This window comes from Grammomys surdaster, unplaced genomic scaffold (genome assembly GCF_004785775.1).
Source record: "Grammomys surdaster isolate TR1022 unplaced genomic scaffold, NIH_TR_1.0 150, whole genome shotgun sequence".
Taxonomy (NCBI): Eukaryota; Metazoa; Chordata; class Mammalia; order Rodentia; family Muridae; genus Grammomys; species Grammomys surdaster.
The window spans coordinates 7,650,202-7,672,584 of NW_021604608.1; the positions used below are offsets into that span (position 1 = coordinate 7,650,202).

At 43.9% G+C, this 22,383-nt stretch overlaps 1 protein-coding gene across 1 annotated transcript in view; it reads right to left on the minus strand.

Annotated features, from left to right (window-relative positions):
* The window catches only part of Ccdc149 (coiled-coil domain containing 149), a 93,450-nt gene that overhangs the window by 56,209 nt on the left and 14,858 nt on the right, over positions 1–22,383 (minus strand). The window contains exons 2-3 of the mRNA XM_028765281.1: positions 4,557–4,718; positions 1,232–1,270 (exon numbers count right to left, since the gene is read on the minus strand). Coding sequence (XP_028621114.1) covers positions 1,232–1,270; positions 4,557–4,718 — 201 coding nt within the window. The remainder of the gene's footprint in view (positions 1–1,231; positions 1,271–4,556; positions 4,719–22,383) is intronic.

Consider the following 22,383-nt stretch of genomic DNA (forward strand, 5'->3'; position numbering starts at 1 on the left):
AGAGAGAGAGAGAGAGAGAGAGAGAGAGAGAGAGAGAGAGAGAGAGAAACATCAGCATCAGAAATCTCAAGATAATGGACCTATGAATTTTATATGCAATACTTTGTACATTAGCAATCTACTGTGTTTGCTGACACCCATCAGTTATGAACACAGGATGTTGGGGCAACCATTACAACTGGTTTCTGTGTTCTGGATTACACCTCCAGCTCTGAAGTCCTGCTCAAGTGAAGAGGCCTGCCATTCCAGAATGTACCACCATGAACATTACCACCATGAGCATATAAAAACCTCTAACACACAGTACTAGGCAATATAAAAAATAATAATTTAAAAAACACCTGAAAAGTTAAAGGGAGGTCTAAGAAAGCTGTCTTTGGGAAAAGGTCACTTTCACACACGCATAGGAGTGAGTTCAAATTAATCCATAAATTAACAGATTTAATACATTTACTATTAACCAGCATTTAAAAAGGAATTTTAAAAGAAATTAAATTGAGATGCCATTTTTATCATCTATCAAATTTAGATGTTCACTTTCATCAATTTAATGAAACAATTTTCACAAAAAATTTCAGTAGGATCTGTGTGGGAGAAACGAAGGAAGGTGTGATAAAAAACACAGCTCAGTTTTATCTGAAGGGAAAAAAGGAACAAACACAAAACATTTGAACAAACAGAAATAAGGCAAAAGGGCTGAAAAGATCAGCCATGAACATCAAGGCAAAGCCAAATACTTAGAGTTACAGAGGACAGCCACAGGCTGTGTAGGAAGCCCAGTGGGGTAATCCAGAACTCAGGAACAGCTGTGTACACATGTGGACCAGGGTTGACTACCATGCAGAGAAAAGTAAGAAACCGTGTGAGAGTTTTGATAGAAGCCATGTTTAAAAGTCTGAAGTAGGAAGGTCTTAACCACAGAACAGCACAACTCCTCCTAGCAGTAAGGAGCTGCTGCAGTGAACCCTCATCTCCCAGCTTCCCAAAGGAACTCCCCAGAGTCTGGGGTCGAGTCAGCTGGTGTCTCCCCACACCTTGTTGGGCTGTGGTCAGCATCCCTTCTACCTCCTGATCCCTCAGACAACCACATCCTCCACAGCTTGAAAAACTCCACAAAAACTTAAAAAGGGAGTTTGCCCCATACAGTTGAGGATTCCTGACTCTTCAGGCAGTGTCAAGGTAACAGTCATACCAGATGTAAGAGTTGCCAAATACCAGGAAGAAACCTTACCTGCTTCCTTTTTTCAGGCGGAAGTGATGGATCTCCATCCTACAAGGAAACAAAGACTGTGTTTCACTTCCTAAGAATAATACATGCGCCCAGACTCACCACAGAATCCCAACCTTCAGTTAGACCAACTATGAGTCTAAATTCAGACCTAGCCCCGTCAGCCATGCAGCTAGCAAGGTGAGGAAGCAAGCTCAACAATTCTTTAGAAATAACTACCACTTGAGAGGGGACCCCAGAGAATCAGCTCCTATCAAGACCAAACGTGTATTTTCCAAATGCTGTTTCTAAAAGAGAAATCTAGATGGGTCAAAATTACTTTGGGGCAGAGCATAAATTGAAATAGCATTTCATTTGGTTAAAGTTCTTTGAAATAGAATAAAAGAAATAGTGACTGAAATGCACGCAGACATAAATACATACACACACATGTACATATGCACACACATGCATATATACACAAGTACATATACACACATAAACATGCATTTTGCACACACATATACAGGCATACACATGCACACACATGCACATGTCCATATCCACACAGGCACACATCTGCACATGTACGCACATACAAACATGTTGCATGTGCACAAACATATACATACACACATACCTACAAACACATATTCACATAAACATGAACACACATACATATACACAGCACAGATGTACACATGTATGCACACATGCAAACATACATGCACAGGAACACACAAGCAGATATGTGAAAAATCCTCATATATACTCATAAATAGGCATGTGCACATACACAAACATACATAAAAACACATATGTCCTAAAGCTGTAGCCTTACTGTGGTATCTGTTCCCAAACAGAGCTGCCCTGTCTAGCTTCAGTAAGAGAGGATATGCCTACCCTGGCAGACACTTGATTCACCAGAGTATGGGGATATCCAGTGGGGCCTCACCGGTTCAGAGAAAAGGAGGGGGATGAGGGAAGGACTGGGAGGAAAGGCAGCATTTGATATAAATAAATTAATTAATTTTTAAAAACACACATGCATACACATAAAAATATGGGCACACATGTATTATACACACATATGCGCATAACTAAATGTTATTTATGGGAAGAATAATCAAGGGAAGGCAGTCAAATTTGCTCAGTTAAATAATACTGAAAATTTTTAGTTCTATTAGGCATTTTGACTTATAAAAGTTGAAAAGTTGAATTATTCTCCCATTTGTGTCTTTGGAGACATAAATATTTCAGGAGAACCAATGTCCATTAATTGAGGACTAATTGAGAACCCTTTATATTACTATCATTATCATCATCAACATCATCATTGTTATTATTATAGTTCTAATAAGACAGGGTCTCTCTATGTAGCCCAGGTTGGCCACAAACTTCCCATTCTCCTGTTCTATGCTGTCATGTGCTGGGATTTCAGAAATGTTCCACCACGCCACACTAAATAAATACCCTTATATATGCATCTATGTTACTTCAATTCTAGAAATATTCTTGTATCTACTCCAGGACAGCTCAGTGATCCCAGGAAGATGATAAAATGTTAACAATAGTGCCTGCACTTAATAGAAACTGAAAACACACCTGCAAGCCCCAGGACTTGCGAAGTGAACCCAGGAGGAGCACAAGTTGAAGACCAGTATAAACCACATAATGAGTTCTAGACCATCCTGGGACACAGCAACAGCATGATGACAGAAAAGAGAGCTCACATCATCAAGGGAAAGGGAAGCCAGGGTGTGAAGCCTCACTGCTTCCTTGATTTCTGTCTAACTTACAATCTTAACTGTAACAGATATGTCCCAACCATGGGGACTATGCAAAAAGTTGCAGAGGTGATGTGATATTCTTGATTGTCAACTTTGCTACAACTGAAATTAACTAAAAGCCAAATGGCTAAACATACCTGTGAGAGATTTTTTTAATTAAATTATTTTGAATTATAGAAAGGTCCACTTCTAATCTGGATCCATGAGGTGAGAAGAAACATCTTTAATTCAGATTTGGTTGGTTGGTTGGTTGGTTGGTTGGTTGGTTGGTTGGTTGGTTGGTTGGCTTGGTTTTTCAAGAGAGTATTCTTCTTTCAGCTCTGGCTGTCCTGAAACTCCCTCAGTAAACCAGGCTGGCCTCATACACAGAGATCCACCTACCTCTGGCTCCCAAGTGCTGGGATTAAAGGCATGGACTACCACCTCCCAGCTTAGTACAGATCTTTTGAGGCGGGAAGACCGCCTTTAATCTGGGCTACACCTTCCACTGGCTGCCTATATTAAAGACATGAAAGGACCGTGTTCCCTTTGCCTGCTTGCTCTCACTTTTACCAGCAAGTCCATTCCTTCAACAGCATTAGACTACCTCCTTGGGATTCTGGCATATACTGAAGATCACCTGAGACATCCAGCCTCATGGACCGAACAATTTCTGGATTCTTAGACCTTCCATTGGTAGATAGCCATTGACAGATTAGCTAGACCACAGCCTGTAAGCCATTCTAATAAATCTTCTTTATATGAGAGAGAGAGAGAGAGAGAGAGAGAGAGAGAGAGAGAGATGTAGAGATATAGATATATATTCATTCTATAAATTATGTCCCTCTAGAGAACCCTGACCAATAGTAGTGACTTTGGCCTGTGTACAAGGCCTAGGAAGCCATCACGGGATAAAGAAAGCATGTTTTAGACAGCATGGTCACATGCTGTCCAGCAGAACACTAGGCTGTGACAAAACAGAACAGCCGCCACCACAAGAGCTCTCAACTCATTACACGGCAGCCATCAGCTACCTATGGAGTCTGAGTTTGTAGAAGGTGACAGGACAAAGAGAAACTGAGTTTTTTTTATTTTCTTCATTTCTTTATTGCTTTATTTCTTTATTTATTTATCTTAGTTAAGTTGGGTCATCATGCGCAGCACACCTGGCAGTCTCTGTATTAGTGCAGATTTAAGGTGTGAATATTCTTTAAAATGAAAAGCAAAAGTCTTTGTCAATAAATCAATAAGGAAACAACCATAGTTGTTTCCATGAGCATCTCCACAGGTGCCAGATTCAGCAGCCTGGAAGTACGTACATGTAGAACAAACAGGTGGCAAATACATTTCTACTTTGAACTTTTGTTTTCTTTCATGTTATTTGGCTTGTTTCCTTGTCTGAGACAGGTTCTTAAGCCTCTTACCCACTTCGTAGCCAAGAAAGGCCTTGAAGTCCTGATCCCCTTGCCTCCATGTCCCAAATGCTAGGGTTACAGGCATAGACCTGGCTACTGGAAAACTGTTGGGAAGGGGTTACTTTCCAAGAGAGCATGACCAGACACTACCACAGCATCACTTACAATCAGCTCTCGATACTTCTTCTTCAGAGACTGATGTCGTTCTCGTAGCTGATTGGCCATGAGCTTGTACTGGTCCCTCTCCTGCTGGCAGGTGTCCAGCTCCTTGGAGAGGATCAGCAGAGCCTCCTTCTTGCTCTCCAGCTTCCGTTTACACACCAGGTACTGCAGAACAAACAGCCACTGGTTAGAAATGGCAGGCGGGCTTCTACACCCCGAGGTGCACCATGCTCCACTCTCCTTATTCATGGTTAGGGATCACACACTACACTTCAGAGAAACCCTAGGCTTGCCTGACACATGGTTCTCAAGAGACAAAACTAAACCTTACCTGTTCACGAGCTTTCACAAACTGGGACAGATACAATGATTCATTTGTAAGAGTTCAAAAGTAGAACTGTAAGCCAGCAAGACGGCTCAGTAGGTTAAAGCACTTGCCATAAACCCCCGATGACCTGAGTCACCTAAGCCCATAATGCAATGAGAGAACCAGTTCCCAACTGCACCCTCTGACTTGTACACATATGCTGTGGCAGACACACACCAGACACATGTACATATACATGATAATTATAAAGTAGAACTATTTTTTTAAATTACATGTATGGATAAATACATTTCTGGATCCCAGAGTTATATAATATGGCATATATATCTGGGCAAGATCACATTAAATTTTATTAAAATTTCACGAAGTGATACACATAAAGATATTTAATGAAAAATTTATAAATATTGATAGGAACGATCTCACATCAGTAATTTCTTTTCCTCAAGTTTTAAAACTTTTCTTATGCTCTTCTGTCTTTTTCTAAATTTTTCAGGATAAGTCCATATGCTATTGATCACAAAAGTGCCCCCCAAATATGAAAATCATTTAATTGAACCATAAATCACTTTGCTCAATCATTCCCACCTATGAAACCCAGCAGCCATTTCCCCCTGGATAATTTCTTCATTGACTGTACTGTAAAGCCTCTGATCTGTACTGACCTGTGAAACCTCTTCTAGGATCAAACACAGACACCTATCCATCATCAAAGACAGATTTCGGGAGCTAAGTATTTTTGCCATACTCTGAATTCTCCCCAAAATAGCCATGCCCCTGGCTGGGACTCCTGACTTCAAGCAATAGTATTTCTGAAGTATCTCTACTTCTCCCTCCTGCCCTGCACAAGGAATGAAGCTTGGCCAACAATCCCACCATAGTGGCCCGTGTAAGCCTGGAGAAGAGTCTACTTTTGCTGGATATATCACACTGCCTGGCGTTCTTCACGTATGTGAAATGTGGCACTAAATACCTTTTGAATTTTCCCCATAAAAGACCAAATTCAGAGCATTCATGAAAACAATTTATAGTTTCATTATACACCCTGACACGAGTGCTTTGTCATTGTGGACGTTCACACAAAGCAGACTGAGGACCGGCTCTCCCATACCGTTTGAGCCAATGCTCTTTATAGACAAAAAGCATTACTCATATATAGTACTTGCTCAGAACCGACTTTGTTAGGTTCAATTTCAAATAAATGAAAGGGGGGGGAGAGAGTCTTGCGCATTAGCACATTTTTTTCTTTAAAAAAAAAAAAGTAATTGCTTAGTTTCAAAAACAAAGGGGGAAGAAAAGCCGCTCTGAGGCAGATTTGCGTTCTGAGAGAGGACGCTTCACCTTGGTGGAATTCTATTCGCCACAGTAACAAGATTGGAATCCTGCCTTAAGACGTTCTGGATTTTGAGACTGACATTGTCTGCAGGATGGCAAAATGGTTCTGTTGCCACAGTGATTTCTCCAGAGTCAAGTCCCCAACAAGTAAATATTGGAGGTGAGTGGCTTGAAACCCTAAACGGCAGTCTCCTGAGGGAGGCATTGAGATTTCACAGGGGAAAGTGTCATTACACACCACTTAACCCATCTGCCCTTCTCTCGTCTTTCCCCACAGTCAGCAGCCCCCATCACTGGGGCTTTGGGTGTGGATGGCAGTAAGATTGCACTTGCGGGATTCATACCTGAGGCCCCAAAGATGTCCAGTGGGGAAGAAAATCTCAATTGTATCAAGATCTTCACTAAGCGAGCTTATATAAAACACCCATCTCATGAAGGGGACAGGAAAAGCTACCTTCAACTGGGGAAGCAGGAATTCGGGTTCCCTGCCCTTGAATGATCCAAAAGAAAAGCCATTTCTTTCTCAAGGCATGGTCCAGGTTAGAAGCAAAGAAAGGGAGTAGAAAACTCTGGCTTCAGGCTCTATTGAACCTGGGAGATGCTTTGAGAAGCCACAGTGGCTCAGAGTTTAAGAAGCAGAGCTCTACAGTTTGCCCCGAAGCACATGGGAGAGGTGACAGTTACAAAGAGCTAGGCTCAAGGACCATCACAGAAGAGGGGCAGGAAGAGGATGATGGAGAAGAGCACTGTAAAGTGCTGGAGTGGCCATCACACTGTAAAATGCCCCCACCAAGGTTACCTGCACAAGCTCTGGCCAACAAGACCCACCAACATTCCAGCAGGCAACTAACTGGACTCAGTGGTTTACAAAGAAAGAAAAAAGAGGACGTGAAGGCCTGGGGTGGGAAGAGTACATGTTGGGGAGGGTAGGTGATAGAGGAGTTGGGGTAGATGAAATTACATTACAAAGTATTATATATACACACACATATGCATAATATATAAACATATGACATATATGTGATACTGTATATTATAATATATTGTCTATTTTATAATATATTGTACTCATTATAATTGTTTATCATTAATATATTATCATAATATGAAATTTTATATGTAATATATAATATATGTGTATTTAAAGAAAGCAGAGGCAGTCTGTACAGAATGTGAAGGCACACTGAGAAAAGGGTGGGCCTAGAAAGTGATGATTCAGCCATCCGTCCTTTCTTATGCTTGCCCTAGTCTAGAGAACTGGTTGTCAAGAACTTTAGCTTGTGTTATTTGTTTTTATCAGCAGGATAAACCTTAGGCTGAAGTATCACTTATAAAACAGCCCAAAGTGGATCTGAGCACAGAGCTAACAGAGTGAAGACTTGTCTTAGACAGCCATTTGCATTCACAGGTAACACTGAGGATCCAGAAACAAAATGTCAGGGGTTCTAAGATGTGCAGGTTTAATGGACATGGGAAGACCCAGGGGATCCTGGTGTGTGTGTGTGTGTGTGTGTGTGTGTGTGTGTGTGTTTGTGTGTGTGTGTAAGCCGAATAGAAGTGTGCAAGCACTCATTGTTCTCTTTTCCTGACTGCAGATACAAGGTGAGCTGTAAGCTCCTGCTGCCTTGATTTCCCCGCTATGGCTTGAACTGCAAGCTGAAATTGGCCCTTTCTTCCCTAAGTTGCTTTTGTCCGAGTACTTTATCACAGCAACAGAAGAGAAACTAAGCCAGTCACCTTGTCTGATTTTCCTGTCCTTTCTGTACTCTGACTTGGTCTTGAACTATACTTGGTCTTAAATACTGGTGACTTTTCAGCATCTCCTCTGTGACAGCAGAAACTTCATCTTATTTATCCCAGATTTCCAGTGCTGGAAAAAAACCACGCATGGTACACAGCAAGTGCTCAATACATGTATTTAGATATGTGTATGTACATACACAGGTATAAAGTAGAACACGGTACTGAGATGATGTATTCATTTTCTCCTTTATTACGTGCACATACATAACACATAGAGAATGAGTGAGAAGATGAGAATGTATATACACAGACATTACTCACATGGATGAAGGGGAAACCTTCACATGTCGTCTGGAGCTTCCTCAGACTTTGTGGCATACGCAGTACTGTCCTCATGTTACAGGTTCCCTGACTCTTTTGAGAACAGACTTTAGGCATCTCCTAGATTAGGCTCCTTGGTGTACAAATGAGGCATCTCAGCATGATGGCTAGTTAAAGCTAGGGTGCATGCTGTAGATGCGTCTCACTGCAAGTGCAGGACTCTTTCTGGCCAGCAAAAGACTTCAAGTTCTTGGCAAGTGAGAAAAAAAATGAATTCGGAATAATACCTGAGAGTTTTGTTATGATCACAGTAGGCAGATAATGATGATTGTGATAAATCATGTGAGAATATTCACTACTAGTTACTACGGTGCCCTGGCCATTACTAGGGGGATAGAAACTTCCTACCAAGGGACAATGCAGGATGCAGCCATGTGGAAATCCTAGCAGAGAAGCCAGCATTCCAGAGCCCCAGTCTGAGCTTTGCTACTTCTTAGCTATGTGATCAGCTAGTTAACCACTCTATACACCAAGCCTCCCTGTTTATCAAATGGAGATGGAGAAGGCCCCTTCACAGGGTTGGCATGAGAGTGTAAAAACCCAGCATTTGTAAGACATCTAACACATTAGTTATAATTGCCATGACTTCCACTCAGATCACTCAGGCTGAGACAAGTGGAGAAAGTTTGAAGATGAAGGTGTTCACTGGAGAGGGGGTGATACATGACATGGACCCTGCAGGTCCAGGAGAGGGGCACACATTGCTGGGAGTGGGCAGGACGGAGGATACTCTGATAGGCACAGAGCTCACGGTAGAGGAGTAAAGGTATGGGGCTTCCTAACTGGGGTTGAACTATGAGTGCCGAGCATCGGGCTGGCAAGGGTAGTGTTTGGGGTGAAGGTGGAGAAATGAATGAGGCCTAAGTTCAGACTCTCTTCTCCCAGGGGTAAGGAGCCCAGGGTCTCTAACTAAGGGAATCTCATTCAGAGTCATCTCATGGGGAAAAATGTTATCCCACCATCAGAGTGGGTAAGTCACATCAGCATGGGCATAATTTGCCATGCAGCCCACAGTGGGAGGAAAAGGCACTGGAGCTTAGGACACTAACATCATCGCTCTCTGCAGTTTGAGCTGCCCCAGCAGGCCTCCGGAAGACACTCTGGCTCTGCTGTTTCTTAATGTGGCCTGTCCTCACCTTGTCTAAGACAATATGGTTAGACAGGGCATTCCCCAGACCACCAGACACAAGACACACATCAAGTTAGCTTCAGCCACAGAATCTGAGATGGAGGATCATATCAGTGGGCCCGTGAGTCATGTGACTGGCCCACCATACTACAAAGGCTGCGAGCAAGACAAACCCAGGAAAACACTCCACTCTCTGGCCGCTTGGGTGGAGCCAGGGAATCCACCTTTAAACTCTTACTCCTTGACTGTTAATCTTCAGTCAAGTAATAACTCAGTTGGCCGAGTTCACAGTCGGAATAGGGACAGTTGGTTTTTCACTTTCCGATTTCGGGAAAGGAGGTATTCAATTTATCTTCAAGAAAAGAAGAGGAGCAAATGTATTGTTTGACTGATTGTGTAATGTTTGCCACGCATCTAGCATTGCTGGTAGTAATAAGGACTTGATTTGATTGTAACGGTAACAGCAGCCACCACTGTGGTGAGTGCACTGTCTCCCGTTCTACGCTGAGTGCTGTATAGGAAAGACCCTATTTGTACCTTGTGGTGGGTCTCTCTAACCAACAGCGACATTAGTCTCTTATTCAGAGATGAGGACTTGGAGCCCGAAGAGGTCAGTTATCTAATGACCCCAAAGGCAGGAGGCTGCAGAGTTGCACTGTTACCTGCACACAAAAATCAGGATGCTTTGGTGGGAAGCAACAGCGAGCACTCTGACATAGGAATATACTGGAAGAATATTGGCTCTACAGACTTGACTAGAGGGAGAGGAAGATGGAGGGATCTGCAGACACTGAGGGCAAGGCCCAGGACACCCACTGGCCGGGTACCACTGCAGCAGAACTTGGGTTGGAAACTGCCCAAGAAGTGAACTGAGTTCCAGTGTTTCAATCTTTGCTGTTCAGTGGTATCTTCAGGACCCTTGTCTACAGTCCTGTGGTAGACAGATGGACCAATGACAATTACCTCTGAGTAAAGGAGCTATGAGAAATAGAAATGAATGCTTGGAATTGAGAAAATGACCAACTCAGGGAGGATCCATATTACTTATTCTTTCTGAACCTTGCAGAGGTTCTGGAACCTTCTTGTGTGGCTCATGAATAGAGTTTGAAAAATAAAGGGTGGATATTTGCTAACAATCCCTTTTATTTCTGTTGCCTCTGAGCTGCTGTCAATCGGGGCAGAAGCACGCGTGTCCCCCATGACAGTTGTGAGCTGTCAGGACTCCCATAGCTGCAGGTAGTTCCATCCCAACCAGCTGGAGAAAGGAAAATGCCACACACCAAGTAGTCCAGGCAACCCAGGAAATGCGCATGGAATGAACTCCATAAAATACGCTCCGTTTCTGGCATGTATACTAGATATCGTGAAATATTTTTATTATCCACTCAAAAATAGATTTCTTTTGAATTGCATTTCAATTACTTCTTTGAAGCCGAGCTTGTAACTCATGTATGATGTTAATTCACACCCACAAGTGAAGGTAGTCCGGTACTCATCACCTTAAGAACCCAATCCTACAGTTTGGGCCGTTGAGCGCCTTTTATCTACCCATTTCCTGTTATCTGCAATAAAGCAAATCATAATTGCTACAAGGAAGGCCATAATAATTAAACGACTATCTGACATACTACATTAAGGTTTGGACAGCTTTACGACTGGCTAACTGCTGCCGAGAGAGGAGGTAGCTCAGTGTCAGGGGAGTATGTCTGCCAAGTGACCCTTTCTACTGAATAGTGACTCCTGGTCCTTAGTGATTTTTAGTGAAGAAATCAAGCTGGCTTTCCTCTGCTGTGCAAGGGCATACCTGCTACCCCAAGAAGGCATCACAGAGAGAGGATAGCACACGCAGCTAAGGATCATGAGCAGGAATAGTCCAGATGTTTGTTACCTGCAAACTCACTCTGCTTAGAGGTACTTTCTCACCTAGACCCTGTAGTTTGGATATTAAATATCCCTCAAGGGCCCATGTACCAAGGCTTTCTTTTTGGTTTAGCAATATTAGAAGGCTGTGGATCCTTTAAGAGGCAGGGTCTTGTTAGAGGTCTTGGGTCATGGGAGCATGCTGTTTGAAGGGGGATGGTAGGGGACAAGACACTCCTCTCTCTTTTGAGTCCTGGCCATGAGGTGAGTAGCTTTGTCCCAACACATGCTCCTTACCATCATGGGCTGCCTCATCCTAAACCTCAAAAGCCATGGGACCAACTGCCCACAGATGCGAGTCTTCAAAACACCAGGAAAATCCTTTCTCTTCATAATTCTCTCAGGTATTTACTACAGCAATGGAAAGCTGGCAACACTAGGTTACCCTCTACCTTCCGTTCTGTTGTTAGTGCCTTCTTTCTCCCCTGCCCCTTCACCCACCATCCCCTTCAGTAACCCCTCCTTCCTACCCAACTGAGTAAACAGTACTCAACAATCAGCACACCTTCTTCAACTCCAATAAACCACCTCTTTGTTCTGAAACCGCTGCTGGGCTCTGCCCTATGTGTAGCGGAAGGTATTAGAAAAGATGACCGCTGGCTCCCAGTTCTGATGCCATGTTCCCGTACTATGAGCATTACCAGCTGGCTACTTGGCCCCAGCCAGGTGTTCTCATCTTGACAGGCTCTCCAGTGGGGCCACAATAGCCCCATGCCATGCCACAATTGTTAACTCCAAGATCACCACCACAACACCCATCACCCGGTAAAATCAAAACTTTTGATGTTTATAGTTAACCAATCAGATTTACATATCATCAACTGCTAAAATCCCAGGATGCCCACACAATAAGTTTACTTTGAGAGAACAGATTTAAGAGGATGGTTTTCAGAGGGCATTCAATCTACAGCCAAGACATAAGCCAGGTACAGAACTATAGTCTTTTAAGTTAAGATAGAGGACAGGGCTTTTTTTTTTTTTTTTTACAATAATGTTAGACTGGGTATTAAGTCTATCTTGTACTTTATAATCACAAAATGATAATAGCCTTGTTATTTATAGAGAAAAAGTTGGTTTTTTTAATTCTAACAGAAAGTGTGGGTTACTCCAGTAGTGGCGATTGGCTCTGCCCTATGGTGTCTGGACAGACTCTTACCAAGCCTCTTCTGCATTCCCTGCCTGCCTAGTTCAATCCTAGATCCTTATCCTTCCACCACATGGGACCCAGGGATCTACAGCAGATCCTCAGGCGTCATGGCATCTTTACCCACAGAGCATCTTGATGGCTCTCCTACCATTCCTAAAAGCCCCTCTGAATGTTAAAGCAACTGCCACACCACAGCCCCTCAGTATTTGGCCATAGCCTGCTTCTGACTTGACTGAAGCTGTTCTTTCATCTGCTTTCTTTGTTCCCATTAAAGCTTCCTGCCATTTCCCAACCCCACCCAACACACACACACACACACACACACACACACACTTTTCTATCTAAGTTTATCCAGTGCTAGGGAAAGCATCCTGTCCTGAGAGCCTCTTAAGCCCCAAGTAGGGGAAGAGTGGCTCCTGGTTGCTACACAGCATTCTGAATGCACCTCAGTAAGAGAGGAAAGTGTGTATGCACACATATGTGTGCGTGTGTGTGCAAAGTGTGTATGCACACATATGTGTGTGTGCATGTATGTGTGTCTGTGTCTGTGTCTGTGTCTGTGTCTGTGTCTGTGCCATACATATGCATTCTGTGACACAATGCCTCTGCAGCCAGGCCTTTCACATACAATATTGCATCCCTAAAGGCAAGCACAGATTCTAGCTCACAGTAAAAGCCCAGAACATATTAAATGAGATATAACTTAGAGATGTAACTCCAGTCCCCAGTAAGTCAATGTACACATACACACACACTGATATATAGATCTATGCATTTAGTGTTAGCTTACATATTTTAGTAAAGCAGCCATCAATTTGATATTCTGTCTAAATCTCTACCAGGTATGTTCAACCCATGGCTCATAGACCACATGCAGCCAAATGTGACTATGAATGTTGCCCAATACAAAATCATAAACTTATAATTTTATGGGAATTATTTTATGGGAATGTTTTGTGATTTTTTGCTTGTAACACAATTGTTCGGTTCGGAAAGGCAAACTTTGTAGATAACAACATCATATTGCAAGGTCAAAAGGCCACTCATTCATGAAGATTTTATGCTCCAGGGGGAAATTCACAGTTCTAAAGCGACAGTGTATGTGTGGAGAGACAGTGGGAGAATCCCTACATTCATCAAAATGGGATTTGTCCTCTGAACTTTGAGCACATAACACAAGCGCTTCCCTTCATTTGGGGCATACTGTCCCTTCCCGATTCTCAGTCATGACCATCCCTTAGAGAGACACATATGTATCCTTAACTTCTTAAAGATATGACTGGGCATCTAGTGTAAAACGCCATGTTGGGCAACCACAGTGTCCTGCATTTAGCTCAAATCTCTCCCCGCAGAATCCCCGCCTCCCATGCTCTTCCCTCAAACCCTAAATGCAAGCTTTTCCTTCCCACTACGCCCATCCTCCATGGGTGTACCTCCCAGAGCACGGACCCTTTGCTATGATAGTGTTCTCCTCTGTAACTTTTAGCTAACAATGATCCGGCACTCCTAAGTTGGTGGCTTAATGATTCTAATGGCATCCTGGAAGATGACTTTTTTTTATGATCCATCTTCTTCAGGCTCGCCATCTCATTTCCCCCTCCTTGGGATTACTTTCGACAGACAAACTTTGATTATTTGAATCCCGCAGGGGATGTGCTGGAATTTAAGTTAAGTGAGATTTCAGGTAATTGGAAGAGTTTATAACGTGAACCGCAGTAGCTAGGGGGTATGTGAAATTCCCCGACAGTCTTGCTTAACTGGAGTGGTGAATAACGACATGTACTGCATATCTGTCTCCAGCCTTCTCGTGCTGCTTCTCTTCCCTCCCACCATATAAGGCACCACACTTCCGCTCACACTCCCCACTCCCTGCTTCCTCTGGGCCTGTAAAAACCAGGGGGAAAGGCTGCTCTCTTCTGCTGCTGGCCACAGTGAGCCAGGACATCTCTCTTCCTTGGCTGAATATAGCACATTTTTGTCAAACTCACCACTTCCCTAGACGGATGCTGCTGTCACCAGTGTAAGGATGATCTGACCTTGCCTGAGGCCAAGATGTTGCCTGCCAGTGGGGTGTGCAGCTCCAGTTTCTTACAGAGATCAAATGCTCAGGAGACAGCGCTGCGATCACTCGGGCAGCCAACAGAGGCTCTCCCATTCCCATCCGGGTTGCTGGATGGAGATCTAGAGCACCCTGGACTTAAGGGCAGCCCGTGCTCACGTATCTACTTACATACTGTATTAGACATCAGTCACACACGGATTGGAAGAGGGGATGTTCTGGCTATCTCCACATAGGAGAAAGGTGCGATTCAGCTCTTCAGGACTGAACAGCATCAAAAAGGCAGCAGGAAAGGCATGTGTTAGTCAGGCCAACTTCAAAAGCTGGTGAACTACAGTGGAGCAGCTTCCCCTGGAATGAGAAAGAGCTCATAAAAAAGGACCCCGGGCCACTGGTGGTGGTGCGTGCCTGTAATGTCACCACTTGGGAAGCTGAACGGGACAGCTTTTAAGAAAGAACTTGGGCCATAGAGAGGACTATTTTTCCAGACAGTACTGGAGAGCTAGAATGTAGCTCAGTGGCAGAGTATATGCCTAGCAAATAAATAAATAACCATAGATGACTGATTGATTGATTGATAGATGATAGATAAAGATAGATAGATAGATAGATAGATAGATAGATAGATAGATAGATAGATGATAGATAGACAGATAGAAGAGGCTTTAACACTTCTGCTGGCAGGGCTTAAATGCCCCTTTGAAAAATCTAACAGCTCCTAACTTCTCAGACATGCTCCCAACAGGACAAGTCAGAGGGGACCCAGGGCTATGTTTTCTACTTCAGAGAGGAAGTCTCCACTTCCTGAGAGAGCTGAGATACGGTCCCTTCAGGCCTCCTTCTGCTTCCCAGGCAGCGGTTGACAAAGGGAACCCAGGATAAACCAACGTGAAGGCATCATTTTAGTTGCCAAGTTGTATTCTGAGGTTTGAGAAATACCATGTGGGTTTCATAGCTATCACCCCCCCACACACACACACCACCCACCCACCCCCCAAAAAAACACACACACAAGGAGCTACTCTCCAACCCAGTGCTTGAGGTTTTTTCCCCTCCTGTACATAATGCAGATGGCCTTTGCCACTCTGGAAGCTGATACCCACATAGACCATAGCTCCTTGCGTGCACCCATCATTGACGCGCACCCATCCCCTCTACAGAAGAAAGGGGAGAGGGTACAAAGGGTTTGTTTTTAAGGAACCCAGAACACCAGCAAAAACACTACAGCTTGTCAGGGCCAAACTGAGGTTTGAATGCAGGCTTGGCCCCTGGCTTTTGGGCTACACCATCCGGTCTCACTGACAGCGAGGAGCCCATAAAACACTTCACCTAAAATAAAGCATTGACACTCTAATGCCACCAGCCATTTTCCTTTGATAGGACTAAGGACCCAGCTGCTGATTTCCACGTGCTAAATAGGCAGAGGGCGTGTTAGCACCTGAGTCACATCCACGACTCCCAATAGGACACATTCTATCATCACCATAATCAAGAGAATTGAATCCGAACCACCAAAAGAAAGTCTCCCTCCTTAGGTTTGACAGCAAACGCCACCTTTCTGTATTTCCTGCTGGACTCAACAGTCCCATGAGTGGACCAGAGCACTGGAGACAGAGCCTGTGTGGAAGCCCCACCTCCACCCCCGCTCTCATCCGCCCATACTGGTGCCAGGTGCTTATCCTCCAAAGCAAGGAGGTGCTCCATAGCAGTCTGCCCTCCGTGCTGGCACCCGCAGCCTCGAGAGCCTTCAAATCAGCCATGCAAATCCTTACCACTTTAATTACCCAAGTAAGTAGAGCTCTTGCCACCATCTGCCAGGATTCCAACCAATCGTGATCATTACAGTCGTTTTCTCTGGATGAGAACCTCATAGACATCCCTAAAGGGCCACTTGGGCCCTGAATTTCCGCCTGCAGGATGAAGGTGTCCCCAGCCGCAGCCCGAGGCGGGGAGCTGTTTGCTCCCTCGCTCTGCGCTCCACTCAGCTCTTCCACAGCATTGCTAATTTGTGCTCGCGCCTCATCTTCACCGTGCTCATTTTCTTTCCACCATCTCCAGGCATGACTGATTAGGGAGAAATTTTCCTCAACAAGAACTGTCAGTTCAGAACCAGCCCACAGCAAAACTTCAGGCGGAGACTGAGTCAGGGATGCGGGGTGGGGATTCAAACCACTGGAGTTTTCCGAGGCCAAGCTCAACGTGGAAAGACTTGTTACAGGGAAGTCCATCTATTTCTGTGGCTGCCGACCATGCACATGGATTGCTTATGTTAACAAAGGGTCCCCGTGGGTGGCCCGGAGACTACAGCTTTTCAGGAAGATGGAAAATGTTCACTGGCTACAAATCACCAGTGGAACTCAAACCAACACTAGGCACAATTTTGTTTCCCACCACAGTCTGTCCCGCCACCATCACCACCTCAGACACTGCCATTAATCAAAATAGCATTTAGATGACAATGCCGCATGTACAGTCTGAAGACCTGACACTTACCAAAAGCATTCCTGACACAGCATTCGGATGTCATTGAGGCAGACAACGTCAAGTTTTACACATTTCTCTATCAGTAAAGAAATTCAACATTATCAGGATCAACATAGATAGAAATATCAAATAGACTCTGATTCAGTGACCAGACTGGCCAGATCTAAAGGAGATGAAATGCAAAGGTGGGGAGACCTCAGTGGACACAGCAGTGGTAAATAATAGCAGGTAAGACCCTGGACCTGAGGGTCACCCCTGGATACCAATCCCTACCCTTCAACCTTAGCCAAATGATCTCAGCAAGGAAATGCATCTCTTGCTGATCCTAAGGTCTTCCATCTTTAAGATGGAGACCATGATTGTATATGGCTGTTAGAGATTAAATGAGATTATAAAAGCTGCTGTTTAGCCTGGTATCTGACATCTGGTCATTTACTAAGAGGTGGTCCTCTTTTTCCTTCCTCCTTCCCCTCCTCCCCCTCCTCCTCCACTTTTGTTGTTGTCCTCTTTCAAAAGACGTATTTCATGTTAGTTTGTGTTTATATGTATTTGTCTGTGTGTTTCTATGTGTGTGCATGTGCAAGTGCCCTCTGAGAACAGAAGAGGGTGTGTCCTCAGGAGCTGAAGTTACAGGTTGTTGTGGGTGTGGGAACTGAAATCTGGTCCTCAGGAAGAACAAACAGTTCTTAACTGTTAAGTGCTCTTAACAGCTGAACCAGCTCTGCAGCCCCTCTTCTCGGGACCGGTGACTAACCATCAGAACTGGTTGACTGCAGCAAGGTACAAAGACTATTTTAAACGAGTGCTTGACCTAGAACTGTTACAGCCATGACAGACGGGGTTCTGGGTGCTGTACTCCTGGGCACTCATGTGGGCCTCTCAGTGAGGGCCTATGAATTAGACAATGTGATTGGCCTATAAGTGTACAAAGTAGCAGACAACAAGATAGAAGCAGAATTGTTCTCTGGAGTTTTCTAGACAATATGTTAAAGGGGGTGACAATCTTCTCTTTCTGTTTTTCTCCTTCTCACAGCACACTGGTCCATTGAATGGCCAGCCTGCAAGCCAGCACATGGATACTAACTGCACTTGAGGGAGAAAGGGAGTAATACCTTCCTGACTTAGGCAGTGCCTCAGTGTGCACAGGTGACTGATACTGAAGAGATCCAGCGCCTGAGTGGGAGTGTCAAGGGAGGAACTGAGCTCCCCCTAAAACTCTATGTCACCGCTGACAGCTGACATTGGCTGTCCATGACGCAAAGGTGTGTGTCTTCTAGCGAGTTACTAACAGAGTTTAAATGCAACATCATTCCCCTTCTGGTACCATAACGCAAAAGGTGAAGAGATGGCTCAGCAATTAAAGTGCTTGCAGCTCTTCCAGAAGAGCCATGTTTAGCTGCCAGCACCCACACTGGGCAACTCAAAACCATCTGTAACTCCAACTCCGAGGGATCTGACACTCTATTCTAGCCTCTCTGCAAATACAAGAGTTATTTAGAGAGACAGACAGCCAAACATACACACAAATGAAAAGAAAATAAAAGCATAGTTTCTAAATTTAAGAACTCAATATAGTAGGCTACCTGGCCCACTCCCTCCCTCATTTTCTTTTTCATTAATTAATTAATTAATTACTTTAGTTTACATCCTGATCACAGCCACTTTCCTCCTTGTCCACCCACCCCTGCACAGCTCCTCCTTCATCCCCTTCTCCTCTGAGAAGGGGAGGCCACCCCCTCCCCGGAATCAACCCATCCTGGCACATCAAGTCATTGCAGGACTGAGGCACATCCTCTCCCACTGAGGCACAGTGAGGGGAATGGGACACCTCATTTTCATTGATGTATCTGTTCACACATTTCCTGAGGTTCAGGCAGAGTTGGAAAAGACCGGGGTTCAAATCCCAGCTCCTGCATTACACACAGATTCCCGTCTCTCTACTCAGCTCTCAATTATTGACAGCTATGGATGAGTCACAGGCTGACGACAACTGTAGCTTTCTCGCAGGACTGTGTGAGTGACAGCACATGGGAGGGGCATGGGCCACCGTGGATGCCTCTTCTCTCTCAGAGAGTTCTCTTTTACGTTTTAAAGGAAATGTTTGTTTATTTTATGTGTACGAGTGGTTAGCTTACTTGTATGTGTGTGTACCCCTTGCGTGTCTGGTGCTCGTGGAGGCCAGAAGAGGGCATTGAATCCCTTAGAACTGGAGTTATAGATGGTTGTGAGCCACCATATGTGTACTGGAAATTGAACCCAGATCCTCCAGAAGAGCAGAAAGTACCCTTAACCTCTGAGTCATCATTCTAGCTCCCTCTTCTAGAATCTTCTAAGAAAAAGTTAAGAATTGGGAATTGCAAGCATCCTGGAACTCACTGGCCTATAAACACTAACATATGATTATTGTGCTAGATTACCAGTGAGGTTACTCTGTAGAAAAACGTGTTTGCCACATGTAGCTTATCCTTGTGACTGCACACTTTACTCAGGTGACTCTTAACCCTCGGTGTATAAATTGACTGATGCTCTGAATAAGGTTGCATATTGCATGAGACTTTAGTCTGTCTCACTTTTTTAGGCCTCCCTCTCCTAGGTTTATGCTGCCAAATAGAGTGATTAACACAGGGATGCATACATATGTAAAAAATGCATTCATCTTTCCATATAAACTGTGTGCTTTCACTGCCTGCAGGTTAGTGTTTGTATAAATACAAAAATAAAACAGCATACACTACCAACTCATTTTGTAGAAATGATAACATAAGAAATGAGAGATTACACATATATTAACAGCAGTCAAATCTAGGTAAATTAAAGATTTTTTCCCACTTCTTAAATATGTCCATATTTGCTAAATTTGAAATGTACAGAAAAATTTATATTACTAAATGTTAAAGTTAAAAACCCATCATTACCTATGCTATTTGTCATACCTATATAATAACTTTAGCTGCTCACTTTTCTTTTCAATTTCTTCCTTTCTAGATTCAAAAATCTAGGCCAACATGACTAAGCCTTCCCTGTTGCCTGAGGACACTCTGCCTGGCCAGGGAGAGGAGGCAAGCCCAAGGTGGGGAAGTAAACCCTGAGTATTATTGGGTCATCTGGTATACCTGCCTCTAGCTCATACCAATAGAGAAGGTGTTTTGATGCCCCCTTTAGGATATAGTTACAACTACAGGGCATCTGACCCCATTGCTGCTGTTTCTAGCCTATGTGGAGTTCAGGCAGGAATCTTGGGCCAAAACCTAAAGTCTTGCTTTTTTAGCTCAAGTTTTGGGGTTTAGGTCTAAGTGAGATGGGAGCCAATATGATGAATGATATTTTTCAGAGGTCTGAAAGTGAGGATAGAGGGGCTTGAACACAGGGCTTCTGGCATAGCACAAGCCCCTGGTTTCATGGGAAACCATGTGATTTGAAGTTGACATCTCTGCTCCCAGTTCTTGCTGAGTAACCACAAAACAGGTACTGAAAAAATACTCAGAATTCCCATTTTTTTCTCTGTAAACCGATGCCTGCTCAGTCTAACCACCAAAGTGGTTGCAGCAAGAATGCCCTTTGGGATTGTATACCCTGACTTTTGGGGAAGTACCTAGGACATAGTTAATCCCTTTAAATAACAGTTAAAAAAAATAGATGTAAGGAATTACTCTGTTAATATTTTGCATAATGAGTTGGTGATCACAGTGACCAAAGACATTGTGTTGCTGGGGCTAAAGAGACATCTCAGCAGTTAAAAACACTTGCTGCTTTTCTAGAGGACCCAAGTTCAATCCCCAGTGCTCACATCAGGTGGCCCATAGCCATCTGTAACTCACTGCAGCTCCAGGGGATCTTAAACTCTCTTCTAGCCTCCACAGGTACATGTGTACATGCAAGTCCACCCCGCCTCCCGCCCACACACACACAAATGGAAAAGAGAAAATGAAATAAATATTTTTTTTAAAAAAAGAAATTGTGGAACTTCATTGCAGAAAAGTTAAGCCTAGGTGGTAAATGATTTTTGGGGTAAGTTAATTCTAGTCAAGAGCAGAAGAAAGCCTGGTGACCACTCAGGGGCAGCTCAGATCCCATTATAAAAATAGTTCTTTATAACCAAATGATTTCCCACCCACAGCCTCTGCCTGCCTTTTTCTAGCAATATCTCTGTACAGTAAGATCCTGGCATGGAAAGAATAAAGGGGAAGAAATGGGGCGGAAGGAAGTAAGGTATAGTAAACTCATAAATCCGAGAGCTTATTAAAAGGTGATTTGACATACTGCCTCTGAGAGATCACTATCTATAGTTTGAAAGTCAAGAGCTCTGTGGGATAAAAATGGATAGAAGAAGACTTAGAGGGAAAAAAAGACAGACGATCATGTTGTCCTCATGAAAAAATATGATGTCCTTATTTTGATTCAGTGGTTTTTCAACTCAAGTGTTAACGACAAACCATTCAGATTGTCATCTCTTCTGAATTTGTTCATTGTGGACTGGACACAGAGAGGGGCCCAGTGGACAGTGAGCAATGAATCAGCCTTGTCCTCACCTGAAAAACTCCAGGCTGAAGTCAAGGCAAGAAGAACTCCAACTTAAGCCTCCACAGGGAAAGCCGCCCCAGGGACAGTTGGCCAAGATTGAGTTTGCCTAAATGGATACTTTGGGATGGCAGGCATCAGAGGCACAAGGAACTGATGGCTGAGCCTTGAAATTCAAATAATGAAAAAGCAGTATGCAAGAGTTCTGGGTAGAATTCTGGGCCCGTGGAAAGGTCAGGTGTGGGAAACCAGTCTACGTAGAACCGAAGTGGTTCTGTTCGCCAGAAGTGCTGGATCTGTGAAAAGAGAAACACAATATAGAGTTGGCCCATTTGATGAAAGTAAGAACTGCCTTAAATGGAGCAAAGTTTAGGCCAAAGTGAGAGCCAGTAAGGAGTTGTGGAGGATCTCTTGAGCAAGGGGAAGTTACGGTGAGAATTCTTATGAGTACTTGAGCTGGCAGTCATGGCTCAGATAGAAAAGGTGGAAGAGATCTGGGTGCAGGAAGACTGATGACATGTCTGAAACAACCCTGGAAGGAGGTTACTGCTACTTCTCTGGGAACAAGCACCATGCCTTTCTCCTAAGCACTAAACTTGACTTCACTCAGCAAAGCAGGAAACCAGAGTGGTTGGCAGATGTACTCAAGACCAGAAGGGGGTTAAAGTGGAGTGGGGCAGGACAGTGTGGGCCTGTGATAAGATCATGTTCAGGGACAATGAAAGGGGCATGAGACTGGAGGTTAAGAGACTCTTAGAAGAACCAGACATTGCCTGGAATAGACCG